Raw genomic sequence first — 14,456 nt, 5'->3', positions numbered from 1 at the left:
TGGGTTGCAGCATGAGTCAAAGCCCAAAAATGAAGAGGTCATGCCAACTGATGCAGAGTGGTTTAAATTAATTCTGGTGGTATAAATAACCTTTTATTGTAGCAGTTTCATAATTCTCTATTCCCAGTGTTAGTAATTTTAATGAAAGTCGTTTGGGAAGTAAAATAAGCTGTTGGCATGACATATAGTTAAGAGAGATGATAGAAGTTGTATCCTATAATCACTGTAAAAATAGTGAGGCATGCTGTGACTTTGTTGTTTTCGTACTCTGTAGATGCGATCTGTGAGTAAGAAACTGTCTTTTGCCTGCCTTTTTTCCTCCTCTCCTGGGGTCTGCAGTTGTAACCTTTATCATGGGCTTTGCTACTTCCTCTGATGCTCTTAGTAACTGAATTTCTGCAGGCCAAGTTCTGCTTACTGCAGCTTTCCTCAAAGATATGTGGCTTCTCTTAGTGCCTCAGTTCCTGCTTATTTTGCATACCTTTCTTCAGTGTGTTTACTTCATAGGGCTCCTGTTAGAGGATTTGCACATGCTTCACGCTGAAGATTAGCATCTGTGGAAAAAATAGTGTAACTCAGAATTTCTGCTTCACTGATAAACTAGGTAATTCTAGATTGAGTTCTGCAAGATCAGCTCCTGGTCACACTTATAATAAACATGAGTTAGTTTCTGTAAGTAATGGAAAGGTGAAAAATGTAAAGTGAAGGCTGATGCAGACGAGGGTGGGGAAAAAATAGATCCAGCTTAGCAGAACTGGAGTTGGAGTTAATACATTAATGTAACTTCTGTGTTCCAGGAATGGTGACTATTTTCTGTAATCGACTGGGCTGGCACAACATGGAACTGTTGCTCTCTCAGTTCCAGAGCCGCCTCACTTTTGGGGTTCAGAGAGAGCTTTGTGACCTGGTACGAGTGTCTCTGCTGAATGCCCAGCGTGCTAGGATGCTTTACAGCGCTGGATTTGTCACCGTGGCCGATCTTGCCAAAGCCAGTCCTGATGATGTGGCAACTGCTCTGAAGAATTCAGTACCATTCAAAAGGTGAGAAATCATTAAATCCAGAAGTCAAGTAAAGGAGTTTTAGTAAGCTGAAGGATTCCAGGGTGAAACCTCCAATAAGATCAAATCGGGTAGACGTGCTAGGAGACCTGCATGGCTGAGCAAGTTGCTGCTGAAGGAAATCTCAGGGAAGAAAGAAATTTGTAATTCATGGAAGAAGAGAATTGTCACTTGGGAGAACTATAGAGAAGCTGTCAGAGCATGTAGGAAGGCAACAAGGAAGGCCAAAGCCCTATTAGAACTGAAACTGGCAAAGGCAGTAAAAGAGAACAAGAAGGGCTTCTTCAAGTATATCAGTAGGAAAAGGAAGAATAAGGAAGGTGTGGGCCCACTACTGAACGAGGAGGCAGCCCTGATAACTGAGGATGCAGAGAAGGCAGAGTTGCTGAATGCCTTCTGTGCTTCAGTCTTTACACCCATGACTGAACTCCCGTATGAATTCCAGTCCCTGGATGAAGAGAGGAAGCCTGGAGGAGGGAGTGCTCCCCACTGATCAGTGAAGACTGGGTTAAGGATCAGTTGCACCAATTGAATATTCACAAGTCCATGGGACCTGAGGAGATGCACCCAAGAGTGCTGAGAGTACTGGCTGATGTTACTGCACTGTCACTCTCCATCATTTTTGCCAAATCCTGGCAGACAGGCGAGGTGCCTGAGGACTGGAGGAGAGCCAATGTCACTCCAGTCTTCAAAAAGGGCAAGAAAGAGGTTCCCGGGAACTATTGACCAGTCAGCCTCACCTCCATCCCTGGAAAAATGATGGAGCAGCTCCTTCTGGAGGGCATCTCAAGGCACTTGGAAGAGAAGAAGGTTTTCAGGAGTAGTCAGCATGGATTTACCAAGGGGAAATCCCACTTGACGAGTCTGATAGCATTTAATGATGCTATAACTGAATGGGTAGATTCAGGGAGACCAGTGGATGTAGTCTACCTGGACCTTAGCAAGGCCTTTGACACCATCCCCCATGACATCCTAGTGAGTAAGCTCAGGAAACGTGAGATGGAAGAGCAGACAGTGAGGTAGATCAGGAACTTGTTACAAGATACAGTTCAAAGAGTGGTGGTTAATGGTGCCAGGTCCAGCTGGAGAGCTGGAACTAGTGGGGTCCCCCAGGGGTCAGTGCTGGGTCCAGTGCTGTTCAGCATCTTCATCAATGACATTGGTGAGGGAACAGAGTGTCTACTCAGCAAGTTTGCTGATGACACCAGTGTGGGAAGCTTGGCTAATACAGCTGAATGCTGTGCAGCCATCCAGTGTGACTTGGACAGACTGGAGAGTTGGGCAAAGAGGAGCCCAGTGAGGTTCAACAAGGACAAGTGCAGAGTCCTGCATCTGGGGAGGAATAATAAACTGCACCAGCACAGGTTGGGAGGTGATCTGCTAGAGAGCAGCCCTGTGGAGAGGGACCTGGGAGTCCTGGTGGATAACAAATTATGCATGGGACAGCAATGTGGCCTCATGGCCAAGAAGGCCAATGGGGGATCCTGGGGTGTATTAAGAAGAGTGTGTCCAGCAAATCAAGGGAGGTTCTCCTCCCCCTCTACTCTGCCCTGGTGAGACCTCATCTCGAGTACTGCATTCAGTTTTGGGCTCCCCAGTTTAGGAGAGACAGGGATCTGCTGGAGAGGGTCCAGCGGAGGGCTACAGGGATGATTAGGGGACTGGAGCATGTACGTTATGAGGAGAGGCTGAGGGACCTGGGGCTTTTTAGTCTGGAAAAGAGAAGACTTAGAGGGGATTTAATAAATGTTTATAAATATCTGAGGGGTGGGTGTCAGGAGGGAGTGTCAGGCTCTTCTCACTTGCTCCCTGCAATAGGACAAGAAGCAGTGGGTATAAGCTGCACCACAGGAGGTTCCACCTCAACACAAGGGGGAAGTTCTTTACTGTAAGGGTCAGAGAGCACTGGAACAGGCTGCCCAGAGAGGTTGTGGAGTCTCCTTCTCTGGAGACTTTCAAGGCCCATCTGGATGCATTCCTCTGTGTCCTGAGCTAGATTGTATGGTCCTGCTCTGGTATGGGGGTTGGACTCGATGAGCTCTTTGGGTCCCTTCCAACCCCTGACATCCTGTGATCTGGAAACCTTTTGGACTTGGTGCCAAACGTTAGTTAGAAATAACTCGTATGTCTCTGTGACTGGTCACAGTCATTCTGTGATTATTTTGAAATTAATTAGAAGCATGTTTTGTTTGCAACATAAATCTGTTTAATGCACCGTTTAGTCCTGGGTAAATTGAAGATGCTTTCTGGAGATTCTTTGCTGCTTTTAAAAGGCAGCCTCATGTATGATCAGATGATTTGATGATATATTATCATTTGAGGTTCTCTTGTGATTTTCATGTGAGTGCAATGACAAGCTTCCTTGAACAAGTACCTGTTGGATTGTGGCATGACACCTGTCTGGTTCATGCTCCTAAAGTTTCCCTTCTTTGGAAAACAGTGCATGGAAGAGGATTGATTCAGACCTGGCTCTTGCCCTAGCAGGGAGTTTGGACTCATCTGAAGTACTCCCAAAGCCGAGTTACATGTGATGATAGGAGCAACCCCCCTCACTGAGCCAGCTGATCTCACAAGAGAGGCGGGTGAGGTGTGGGCAGAGCTGTAGCGGGCTATTTAAATGCTCCAGGAGTGCAGGGACCAAAGATCCCTGTGCACTGAGCAAGGCTGAGGTGAGGAGTGTGGTGAGTCATCTGAGCATGCCACAGCAGTTTGTGCAGAAGGTTGCATGGGCAGGATCAGCCGTGGTTGCTACCCAGGTGAAAACTGATGGAGCCAGGCTCTGGTCTCCCTGAAACAGAAATGGGGGCACCTGTCTGATAGTACTCAGGATCAGAGAGCCCCTGTATCCTGACATTGTCAGACCAGAGGCGGTAGCCTGGATGAGGGGGAACAAATGGAAGCAGCAGATGACCTCCTTCCTTGCCCATCTTGCCCCTACCAGATGCCACTGAAAACCAGGTATGAGGCTTTGGTTGGGAAAGACCGGCCAAATGCAGGCATGGAGGATAGGCACCCTACACCAGAGGTAGGTCCACACTCAGAAAAGCCCACCACCCCTATCACAACATGATCCACAAGACAAAAAAGAAGGGTTATAGTCATAGGTGACTCCCTCCTGAGGGGAACAGAGGGTCCAATATGTCAGGCAGATCCTTTCCATAGGAAAGTGTTCTGTCTTCTAGAGCCCAGGTTAGGGATGTCACTAGGAAGTTTCCTAGCCTGATGTGGTCCTCAGACTATTACCCGTTACTAAGCTTCTGTGTAGGTGGAGAGAAAGTAATGACTATGAGCCCAACAGCAATTAAAGAGACTTTGGGACCTTGGGATAAGTAGTGAAAGATTCTGGGGCACAGGTCATTTTTCCTTCTGTTCTTCCAATCACAGGCATGCCATAAGAATGAACAATTGAATCTGGTCCATTAATACATGGCTCTGTGGCTAGTGTCACTGTCACAGATTTGGGTTCTTCAGCTATGGTATGGCCTACATAGCACCATGGTTGTTATCAAACAGGAGACACCTTTCTTGAAGTGGGAAGAGAGTCTGTTGTGAAGGGTGCCTATGCCCAGAATTATTCCCCAGATATTGCCAAAACTTGTCCCAAAATGTTTGGGTCACATTCCCCCTTCTCCATCCTTTCTGGAGTCGGTGCTCAGCCCAGAGCTGAGAAACAAAGGCCAGGTATCAACCCAACCTGCCTTGTTTGGGGTAAACAAGATTATGAGCCCACCTTATGGGATGCATATGCTATGCCCATGCTCCTTGCAAGTTTGGGCATAATTCTAGCCACATGCTTTGGTCATAGGCTGAATATCTAATCAAGGTTGACCATTGGCCCAATTCAAGGCTCAAGTAATGTGTAAGTATTCACCAATGGTAAACAAGTCACTCTTTGCCTGAGCCCTTTGCTCTCTGGTACTAAGCTCCTTGCTATTGCTTCGGCTATTAAGCTCTGTCTACGTGCACTCATACTACCGGCCTCTGCAGTCCAGGGAGAAGCCAGCAACCTGGGAGGAGCCACCGTGCCTCAGTTTACTCAGAAGCCTGCAAAGACTCCTTTGCAAGCTGCTTCGCAGCTACAGCCAGCCTTGCATCACATCTCCCAGTCCTGCCAGTAAGAAAAGAGTGCCATCGTGCCTTAAAGGGATTGAGACCCCAGTGGTAAGATTTGCCATTACGGGGAGGGAACTAGCCTGAACCTCAGCAGTTCCAAGCATCTGCTACAGGCATAAGCCACAGACCTGTGAGCCAAAGCAGCCTTTGTGTGCCTGCTGGCAAGGGACCGTGCTCAGTTGCGGGAGAGAGGAGTTGCTTTGCCGCTCCACAGCCCTGTAAGTGCCAGGGTAATTCAGAGCACTTTCTCTGCCCATAATTCAGAGCTGGGATCACCTGTGGGCGTCCGTACAGTTTCACAAAGGACCATCCTGTGGCCTTAGAAACGGGAAAGTCGTCGCTGTGAAGAATTGGCTGCTCACTCATTTTGAGCTGAGCCAGGGGAAAAGCTGTGCCGCCTCCCCCACGCTCACTAGCAGCTCCAGGAGGGAACCGTACCCCGAGGGAGCCACCTGAGCCTGTCCAGGGAAACCTGCCTGATCGGCAGAAGTCTATGCCTCACACCCCCCCTGCAGCCACAGGAGGAGAAAGCTGCCCCCACCGCCATGTCCAGAGTAACTGCCTCAGGAGCCAGCACTCAGGAGCCTGCAAGCCCCTGAGCTTTGTCAGTGATCGGCCACAAGCAGCAGCTTCTATATGTGCAAAGAAGGGCAACATTACACCTGCTTTTAAAAAGGGTGGAGGACCTTGGGAACTACCAACCTGTCAATCTCACCTCTGTGCCTGGTGTGCTGCTCATGGAGCAGATTCTCCTAGAAGCTCTGAAAAGGAACACAGAGGCCAGGGAAGTGATCAAAGACAGCCAACATGGCTTCACTGAGGGCAAATCCTGCTTGACCAACCTAGTGGCCTTCTATGATTGAGTGGCTATGTCAGTGGACAAGGGGCAACCTGTGTATGTCATCTATCTGCATTTTTGTAAGGCCTTTGACATGGTCCTTCACAACATACTACTTGCCAAATTGAAGAGATATGGATTTGATGGGTGGACAGTTCAGTGGATAAGGAGTTGGCTGGATGATTGCATCCAGAGGGTCAATGTGTCAAGTCCAGATGGAGATTGGTGAAAAGTGGTGTTCTTCAGGGGTCTGTACTGGGACCAGTGCTGTTTAATGTTTTTGTCAGTAATATAGACAGTGGGATTGAGTGCACCCTCAGCAAGTTTGCAGATGACATCAAGCTGAATGGTGCTGTCATTTTGCTGGAAGGATGGGATGTCATCCAGAAGGACCTGGACAAGCTGGACAAATTTGCCCAGGTGAACCTCATAAGGTACAGCAAGACCGAGTGCAGGGTTCTGCAGCTGGGTTGGAACAATCTTCATTATCAATACAGGCTGGGGGATGAAGTGATAGAAAGCAGCCCTGCAGAAAAGGACTTGGGACTTCTAGTGAATGAGAAGCTGGACATGAGTCAACAATATGCTCTTGCAGCCCAGAAGGCAAATCATATCATGGGCTACACCAAAAGAAGCATGGCCAGCAGATTAAGAGAGGTGATTCCCCCACTTTGCTCTGGTAAGACCTCATCTGGAGTACTGCATCCAGTCCTGGAGCCCTCAATGCAGGAAGTACATGGACCTGATGGAGCGGGCCCAGAGGAGGGCCACAAAGATGATCGGGGGCTGGAACACCTCTCCTGTGAGGACAGGCTGAGGGACCTAAGGTTGTTCAGCCTGAAGAAAAGAAGGCTTCACGGAGACCTTATAGTTGAGGCCCCATCCCTGGATCTGTTCAAGGTCAGGCTTGACAAGGCTCTGAGCAACCTGATCTAGTGGAGAACGTCTCTGCTTACTGCAGTGGGGTTGGACTAGATGACCTTTGGAGGTTCATTTTAACCCAACCTCTTTTATGATTCTTCATGTTTGAACACAGAAATCTGGGAATGCTTCTTGGGTATGCAGCCAGTAATATCTTTCATAGAATGACTATGGTTGGAAAAGACCTCTAAGATGATCAAGTCCAACCATTATTTAAATCTAGCAGGGCCAATACTACACCATATCTTTGAGCACCATATCTAGATGGCTTTTATATACATCTAGGGATGGGGATTCAACCACTTCCTGGGCAGCCTGTTCCAGGGTTTGATAGCCATTTTGGTATAGAATTTTTTCCTAATGTCCAACCTAAACCTTCCCTGGTGTAACTTGATGTCATTTCCTTTTGTCCTATCAGTTGTGAGAAGAGACCAGTACCCACCTGTCTACAGCCTCCTTTCAGGTAGTTGTAGAGAGTAAGAAGGTCTCCCCATAGCTTCTATTTATCCAGACTAAACTACCCCAGCTCCCTCAGCTGCTCCCCATAAGACTTATTCTCCAGATGCTTCATTGGCTTCGTTGCCCTTTTCTGGACCTGCCTCAGCACCTCAGTGTCTCTATTATATTGCAGTGCCCCAAACTGAATCCAGTACTGAAGGTGTGGCCTCATCAGTGCTGAGCGTAGGGGAACAATTGTCTCCCTAGTCCTGCTTGCATCAATTCACATATAGAAAACTGAAATAATTAATTCCTATTAAATGTGTTATAATTTGGATATAGTGCTTCTGTGAAGCTAGGAACCTGTGAAGCTAAGTGAAATAGAACCAGAGCAGAATAGTGGCAGCTTCTTGTGGTGTTTGTTATTTTCTGCAGGAGTGTTTACATCTGTCTGTTAACTTTCCAATAGTGCTCGGAGAGCTGTGGATGAAGATGAAGAATCAGTAGAAGAGCGTCGGACTGTGCGCAGCATCTGGATGGCTGGAATGAAAGGCTTAACTGAAAGAGAAGCAGCTTCCCTCATTGTGGAGGAAGCCAGGGGACTTCTCCAGGAGGATTTGGCACTGATGGGAGTGCAATGGAACCCAGAGTCTTTTCTTGAGACTGATACATCCTCTATGATCAGCAGTGAGTCAGAACTTGAGGAGAGACTACATAGATCAAGTGGAGAGCTGTCTTCTGAGTCTTCAAGGGTGTTCAGTAGAAAATGGTGTAGAGTGCAATATCATAATGGCCTTGGTTTTCAGACTGGAAACTTATTGAATATTAAAAAGGGATATAAAAGGAGACTAAGCAGTAGTACAGAAAACTCCAGACTTGAGAGTGAAGTCCTAGGCAGAAGACAGATTGAAGCAGAAGGCGGCAATGATGATATTGTGTATACCGCTAGGAAGCGGCCAAACATGTGCAAAGATAATGAAAATGCAGAAGGAATTTCTCTGGGCAAAACCAAGACAGATTCCACAAGATCAGTTCCATCGCTCCCTGCTGAACAAGTTAAAACACCGACACTGAGATCAAAGTCTCCAGCTTCTAGATTGGTAAAAAGTACGGGCATGCATTTAAAACGGACAAGGAACAAAAATACTGCTTTGAAACTACAGAAATCACTTCTTGAAGACTCAAATATGCTTGGCATAGACATACGAAAGCTGCCTGGTTTCCACCCCACCAACCCCACTGACAATTTTTTTCCAGACCAAAATAATAAGGAATTTATGGACACAAGATCTGTAACTCATGAAGTCTCAAATTCTGTACCGATGAGGGAAATCAATCCTGGGAGGAAAGATAAAATGGAAGGGTTTTGTACAGAGCCTACCACCAGTTGTGATGAAGGTATGCCTAAGGGGAGAGTATGTTTTCAGGCACCTGTTAGAAGACCGAATACTCCACACCTCAATGTGGAAACACATAGTATTGTAGGAAGTCTAGTAACACCTAGTAGTGCTGGGACACAGAGAAATGAATATACTGATGATAAGCAGAATAAAATTAATAAAATTCAAGCAGATGTGAGCTGTGCTGAGGTGATGGTTGGTAAGCAGCAGATGGCTTTGGGCACAGATCATTGTAATGTAGTTTCTAGTTGCTCTGGAAGTAGATGTGTCCATCATGGCAGCAGGATACAGAAGCCTGTATGTTTTTGTCCTGGGGAAGATAAATCCTGCTCTGTTCAGATTCAGAATAGTTACAAAAATGGTAGTGAAAAGCCTAGTGGAATATTGTTACAAGCTGGAGTGCTGCAGAAAGTCAACAGTCATCCTAAGGATTTTGTGAAAGACTCTCTAATAAAATCCAGAGGTGTTTGTTATGCAGATGGTGTTCAGAATGGTCCATCCTCTGCTCTGTTTTCTGACTCTAGAGACTTTGAAGACAGCTTCCAGTTGGATACTCAAACTGAGATGATAATAAAACAGGAGGGAGCAGCTGGAATCACAGGACAGCAGGGAAAACAAGGTTCAGAACTGGCAGCAATACCACTGCAGGCAGTCTCTGAGAAACTAAGCACTTTGCGAACTGACAATGCTGTTGCTGAAGGACTGGCTCCAACAGTTAGGAAACTGGGCTTATCCAGTCCTGTCACAACAAATAATGTTACAAAAGACACAGCTCAGCACTACAGTAATAAAGTTTTGGATTCTGGAGGCCTTAATTTACAGCCTGTAGCAAATGAAATAGAATCTGCACTTTGCCTTAAAGAAAGCGACTTCTCAGTGACTGACTCCCAGCTACACAGTTTTCTACAAGATTACCAGACCCAAAATTCAATGAAAGGAGAGAGTGTGTCTAAAGACTTTAAAAAAGCAACCCCACTTTCTGGTAGGGAACATACTGTACAAGTAGAATGCCACCCTGTACCTGAAACAAGCCTGAATATGAGTGATAGCTTGCTGTTTGATGATAGCTTCAGTAATGTCAGTGACCTTTCAGCTGTTCACATCATGGAAGCTGACAGAAAGGACCCTGTGGAGAAGCAAGAAGGTTTTCTTCCTCCAGATGGTCTTTTGCAGAGCCTAAGGTCTGTTCAGAATGAAATTGACTTCCATGGCAATCAGAAAGAGCATGAGGATCCTGCTCAGTGTAATAATGTGTCTCTAGCATTTTCTGATCTAATAGCTGAAGTTTTAGATCATGCAAACTCTCCGTCTTTTTTGGAACACCTTTCTTCTACATGTTGTGGTCAGTCAGGATTAAGAAAGCCCCCAGTGATTTGTAACAATGACTCCAGATCAAAGGATTTATTAGGAGATCAAGGTGAGAGGCTCCAGAGAAGCCAGCAAGCTTTAAACAAGAAAACCAATCCAGTGGTGTGGACTGACCACTCTTTTGAACTGAGCCCAGCGTTGCAAGATGTGTTAGACAAGTGGCCTAGTCCCTCAGGCATTGAAGCAGTTTCAGCAAGCTGCTGTTTGAAAGGACAGTTAGTTGCTCCTATTGCTAATCAAGAGCCAGATCTAGTTTTTGAATCTGACCATTGTCAGCCAGAGCCTAATGGGCTTATTCCTCCAACACCACCTGAAGAGCTTTTTCTAAAGAGTTCTGTTTCTCTGTCTGTGAAACCTTCAAGGAAGAGACAAGTTGCCTGCATGAGCAAAGGGCAGCTGATTCAGCCACAGCAGAGGAGAGGGGGCAATGCAGAGCAGCCTGTAAAAACACTCCAGCTCAATCTTGGTAGTGTAAACCCAATTGAGACTGATGAGATAAAAGATGATTCCACTATAGACCAAGGCTTTTCACTGCAGCTGTCTCAAGACGTGTTTCCACTCGTTCCCTTAAGTGCCGAAAGTTTCACTATTATTGATGTAGCCAGCGACAAATCACTGTTCCAGACTTTCATTGCTGAATGGAAGGAGAAAACCAGATTCTCCATCTCGGTGGCATGTGAAAGAACAAAATGCCTTTTGTCTCCCAAATCAACAATTGGTGGCAAATTCAAAAAAGGTCAGTTCTGTGTTCCAGCACGTTGGTTTTGTGAGCAGCAGGGTGACATCTTTAGCTTAAAGTAGAAGTAGGGAAGGAAAGGGTTTGCAAAAAACAAGGAAAATGACTGATATTAACTGAGTATTGTCAGTCTCAATAAAGCAAAGGAGCTGAGTGCTAGTAGAGGATAGAGGATTGGTGTCAACCATTTCACTGCTAGGTCTTTAGTGTTAAGAGCTTCAATTTATGTGAGGGTAGCTAAATATTCTTAAAACTTTGTTGTGTATCTCATTTGAAATGGATCCTTGTGCAATGTCATTATCATGTGTATCTTTCCATGTCAGACACAAGTTTTAGTATAATTTAAAATCAATAATACATTTAAAAATAAACTGTACAGATCGTTCCATGTCTCAGCTGAGCAGTGTTAGTTGCAGGACTGTCTCTGAACCAAGGTTAAATGTTTTTGAGTCTGCAAGAAGTAAACTTGGTTCAATATACGCCTGTGTGAAATTCAGCTCAGTCTCCAATTTGTTCAAATGTTACTTCAATGTTTTCCACAGAATTATTCAGATGCTGTAGTTTGCTACTGCAGCTGTATACTCTTCTGTTAAAATGAGGTTAAGCAGAGTTAGATTCTTTACTATCTACTGTCAGTTTCAACATATATTTTTTTACTGACAAATGTGAAATATTTTTCAGAGTGGAAGAAGGGAATACATTTCTGTCTCAGTTCTTGAAGAGATTCCTAAGTATCTCTACAGTTTTGTAGATTTTGTGGCTCATAGAATTATAGAATAATTAAGGTTGGAAAAGACCTTTGTGATCATCAAGGGCAACTGTTAACACCACCATGGCCAATAAACTATGTCCCAAAGTGACATGTCTATACATTTTTTAACATCTCCAGGGATGATGACTTCACCACTTCCCTGGGCAGCCTCTTCCAATGCTTGCCTGCCCTTTCAGTAAAGAATTTTTTCCTAACATCCATTCTAAACCTCCCCTGCTGCGACTTGAGGCTGTTTCCTCTCATCCTATCACTTTTTACAGGGAGAAGAGAACAACACCCACCACCAGGTGATGGTTGTAGTAGTTGTAGAGAGTGAGAAGGTCTCATCCCCAGCCTCATTTTCACCAGACTAAACAACCCCATTTCCCTCAGCTGCCTTTCATAAGGTTCTTGCTGTTAAGAGAAAGTTTTGCTATTCCAAACATGGATTTTTTTTTTTTTGGGTTATGCTGTTTTGTTTGTTTGTTTTCTCAAAAGATACACATATTTTTCTCCCTAAAGATAAAAATCACGGTGTATGTTAACTTGTAAGAAAATCAGGCTCAGATGTATGTATTTTTCCAATATCCAAGCTATTCTGTATTTATGAATGCCATTTCATAACTGTAACTAAAAAATTATTCCTTTAGTAAGTTCTCCTCAGTGGATGCAAGATAAAGACGATGGATTTCGTGTCCAAGGCTGTGAAGACATCTTAGTAGTTGGACTAGCAGTATGCTGGGGTGGAAAAGATGCCTACTACATCTCTTTGCAGCAGAGACAAGACCAGACTGGTAAGTGAGCATACAGGCTCTGCTGTGTTAATGACGCTGCATTTCAGGAAACTATCTGCAGCATATGGGTTTTTCTGAAGAGTTTTGAGTGTCTTAAACCCTGCTCATCTTGGTTATTGAGTGACTTAACCCTTTTATTCAGCAGTCTTAAGTGCTGAAGACCTTTGGATATATTGCTGTGGCTACTTCTATGCTACTATACAATAAGACCAGGTAATTCACTCAAGTGCTGGACTGCTGGGCATGCTTATGGCTAAAATGTTATGGGTGCCATGCTATCTTTTGCATACTTGCTTTTCTCTTTCCACCTTTTCCAGTTTTTGCTTTCTAGAACAAATGTGACCAATGGGGTTATGTGCTGAGCATAACCCCGTATGTGCGCTCATGGCTAGGGTTTGATTCCTGGCTCTCCTTTGTATAGTAGTACAGGCATAGCATGTTCCTTTGGGGCATCATGGCTGGTTTGATAAAATACGTAGTATCTGTATGGATTAGTTGTTGTTTGTTTAGACTCCAACTGCAGGTGTTTATGCTTTAGGTGACTGTGTTCAAGACTTTTGCCATTCTTACCACACAGCGGGTAAAAAGAGGATTTTTTTGCTTCTATTTCCTGTCTTAGAAATCAGTATGAGTTTGGCACCACCACCTTTGGACAAGAACCTATCTGTAACAGAGAGACTGTATCACCTGCAGCTGTACCTTCAGAAGAAGCCCAAGCAGGAGCGCTCTCTTGTCATGTATAACTTCATTCAGCACTACAAGACTCTGGTGATGGCTTGTGGCATCTCTTTGGAAGGAAGTTTTGAGGACCCAAAGGTTTACAGGCTTAATACATTTAGCTTGGGTAAAACTTCTAGTTTAAACACACCAATGGGAAGACAGGAGTATTTGGTACTTTCCTTCTGGTACTTGGATTTGAATGTGCACTGCTGTCAGGGGGTTTAGTGAAATTTTCTTCCAGTGGCAAAGTATTTAGAGGAGAATGCTTTTGCTATGTGTGTTCGTAGTGCCCACCAGAAAAACAGAGCAGGTTCAGTTGTAGGTTAACACATTAATCTTTTATGCCTGATTGCTTGGGTGGGAAGAATGAGGTTGAATCTCTCCCCTGCCCAAGTGGACAGTGCTGAACTCTTTATTTTGTTGCTGTAAGAAGCTTGGGACTAAAATGACAGAAGTGCTTTTGTGGTCAGATGGTTGATTCTGAGAGAAGAAAACTTTGTAAGCAAACGATTTACCTGCTGTATGTAGACCACCTTGCTTCCAGTTATTTTCTTAAAACAAAACAAAGTCTACATATAATTTCAACAGGCTCAGGGTAGCATTTGTAACTCAGATGAAACACTAGAAAGAGGTAAAAGCCCTTTCTTGTTAGGGAAAGCTGTAGGTGCATAGAAATTTTTGGTGTTGACTTTTAAAGCTTGCATCACACATGGGCTGAACATCATTCATGGCAGTATTTGAGTCTGCCGGTCGGGTAGTCAAGGTATTCAACACAGGGATAAATTTAGGTTTTCATAGTTTCAGAGAAAATTAAAGAGCAGTAAAAGTGGCACTCTACCATGGACTGTTCCCTGTATTAAATGGAGCCATATTCATATTTATTTCAGTGATGCAGTGAGTATATACACAGTCTACTTGTGGTTTTTATCTTCTGCTTGTATGGCAGAGACAATGTAGAAACCTGCGTTTTATCCAATTTTGACACAAGAAACTGAAATACAACTATAAGCGAAATCACTTTGAAGACAGTTGGAGGTATGAGGCTTACAGAGAATAAAATTTGCCTTGCAGAATTCTTGGTGCTAGTGCTCATGTGCAAAAAACAGGAGAGCTCAGCTTGACCGGTATTATAGATCAATAGCAAGTTTTGATTCTTACAAAGTGAATTTTCAGATTAAAGATATTTTGATCCTGATTTTCACATTTAATCCTCTTGGTGTTAGGTTTCAATAAATAAAAAAACCTTAGGACAAAACTTTGAGATGTGTTTATTTGAGAAAGGGTAAGGTTTTCAAATATACAGAATTAACTTTGTGTG

The 14,456-nt window shown here is 44.5% G+C and overlaps 1 protein-coding gene across 1 annotated transcript in view; it reads left to right on the top strand.

Annotated features, from left to right (window-relative positions):
• Positions 1 to 14,456, top strand: part of POLQ (DNA polymerase theta) — a 65,733-nt gene that overhangs the window by 27,887 nt on the left and 23,390 nt on the right. Inside the window, exons 16-19 of the mRNA XM_054388129.1 lie at positions 798 to 1,041; positions 7,839 to 10,877; positions 12,279 to 12,418; positions 13,038 to 13,234. Coding sequence (XP_054244104.1) covers positions 798 to 1,041; positions 7,839 to 10,877; positions 12,279 to 12,418; positions 13,038 to 13,234 — 3,620 coding nt within the window. The remainder of the gene's footprint in view (positions 1 to 797; positions 1,042 to 7,838; positions 10,878 to 12,278; positions 12,419 to 13,037; positions 13,235 to 14,456) is intronic.

Source organism: Indicator indicator, chromosome 1 (assembly GCF_027791375.1).
Source record: "Indicator indicator isolate 239-I01 chromosome 1, UM_Iind_1.1, whole genome shotgun sequence".
NCBI classification, from domain to species: domain Eukaryota; kingdom Metazoa; phylum Chordata; class Aves; order Piciformes; family Indicatoridae; genus Indicator; species Indicator indicator.
Note: the sequence above shows the minus strand (reverse complement) of the source record. Positions and strands in the feature narration are given on the sequence as shown.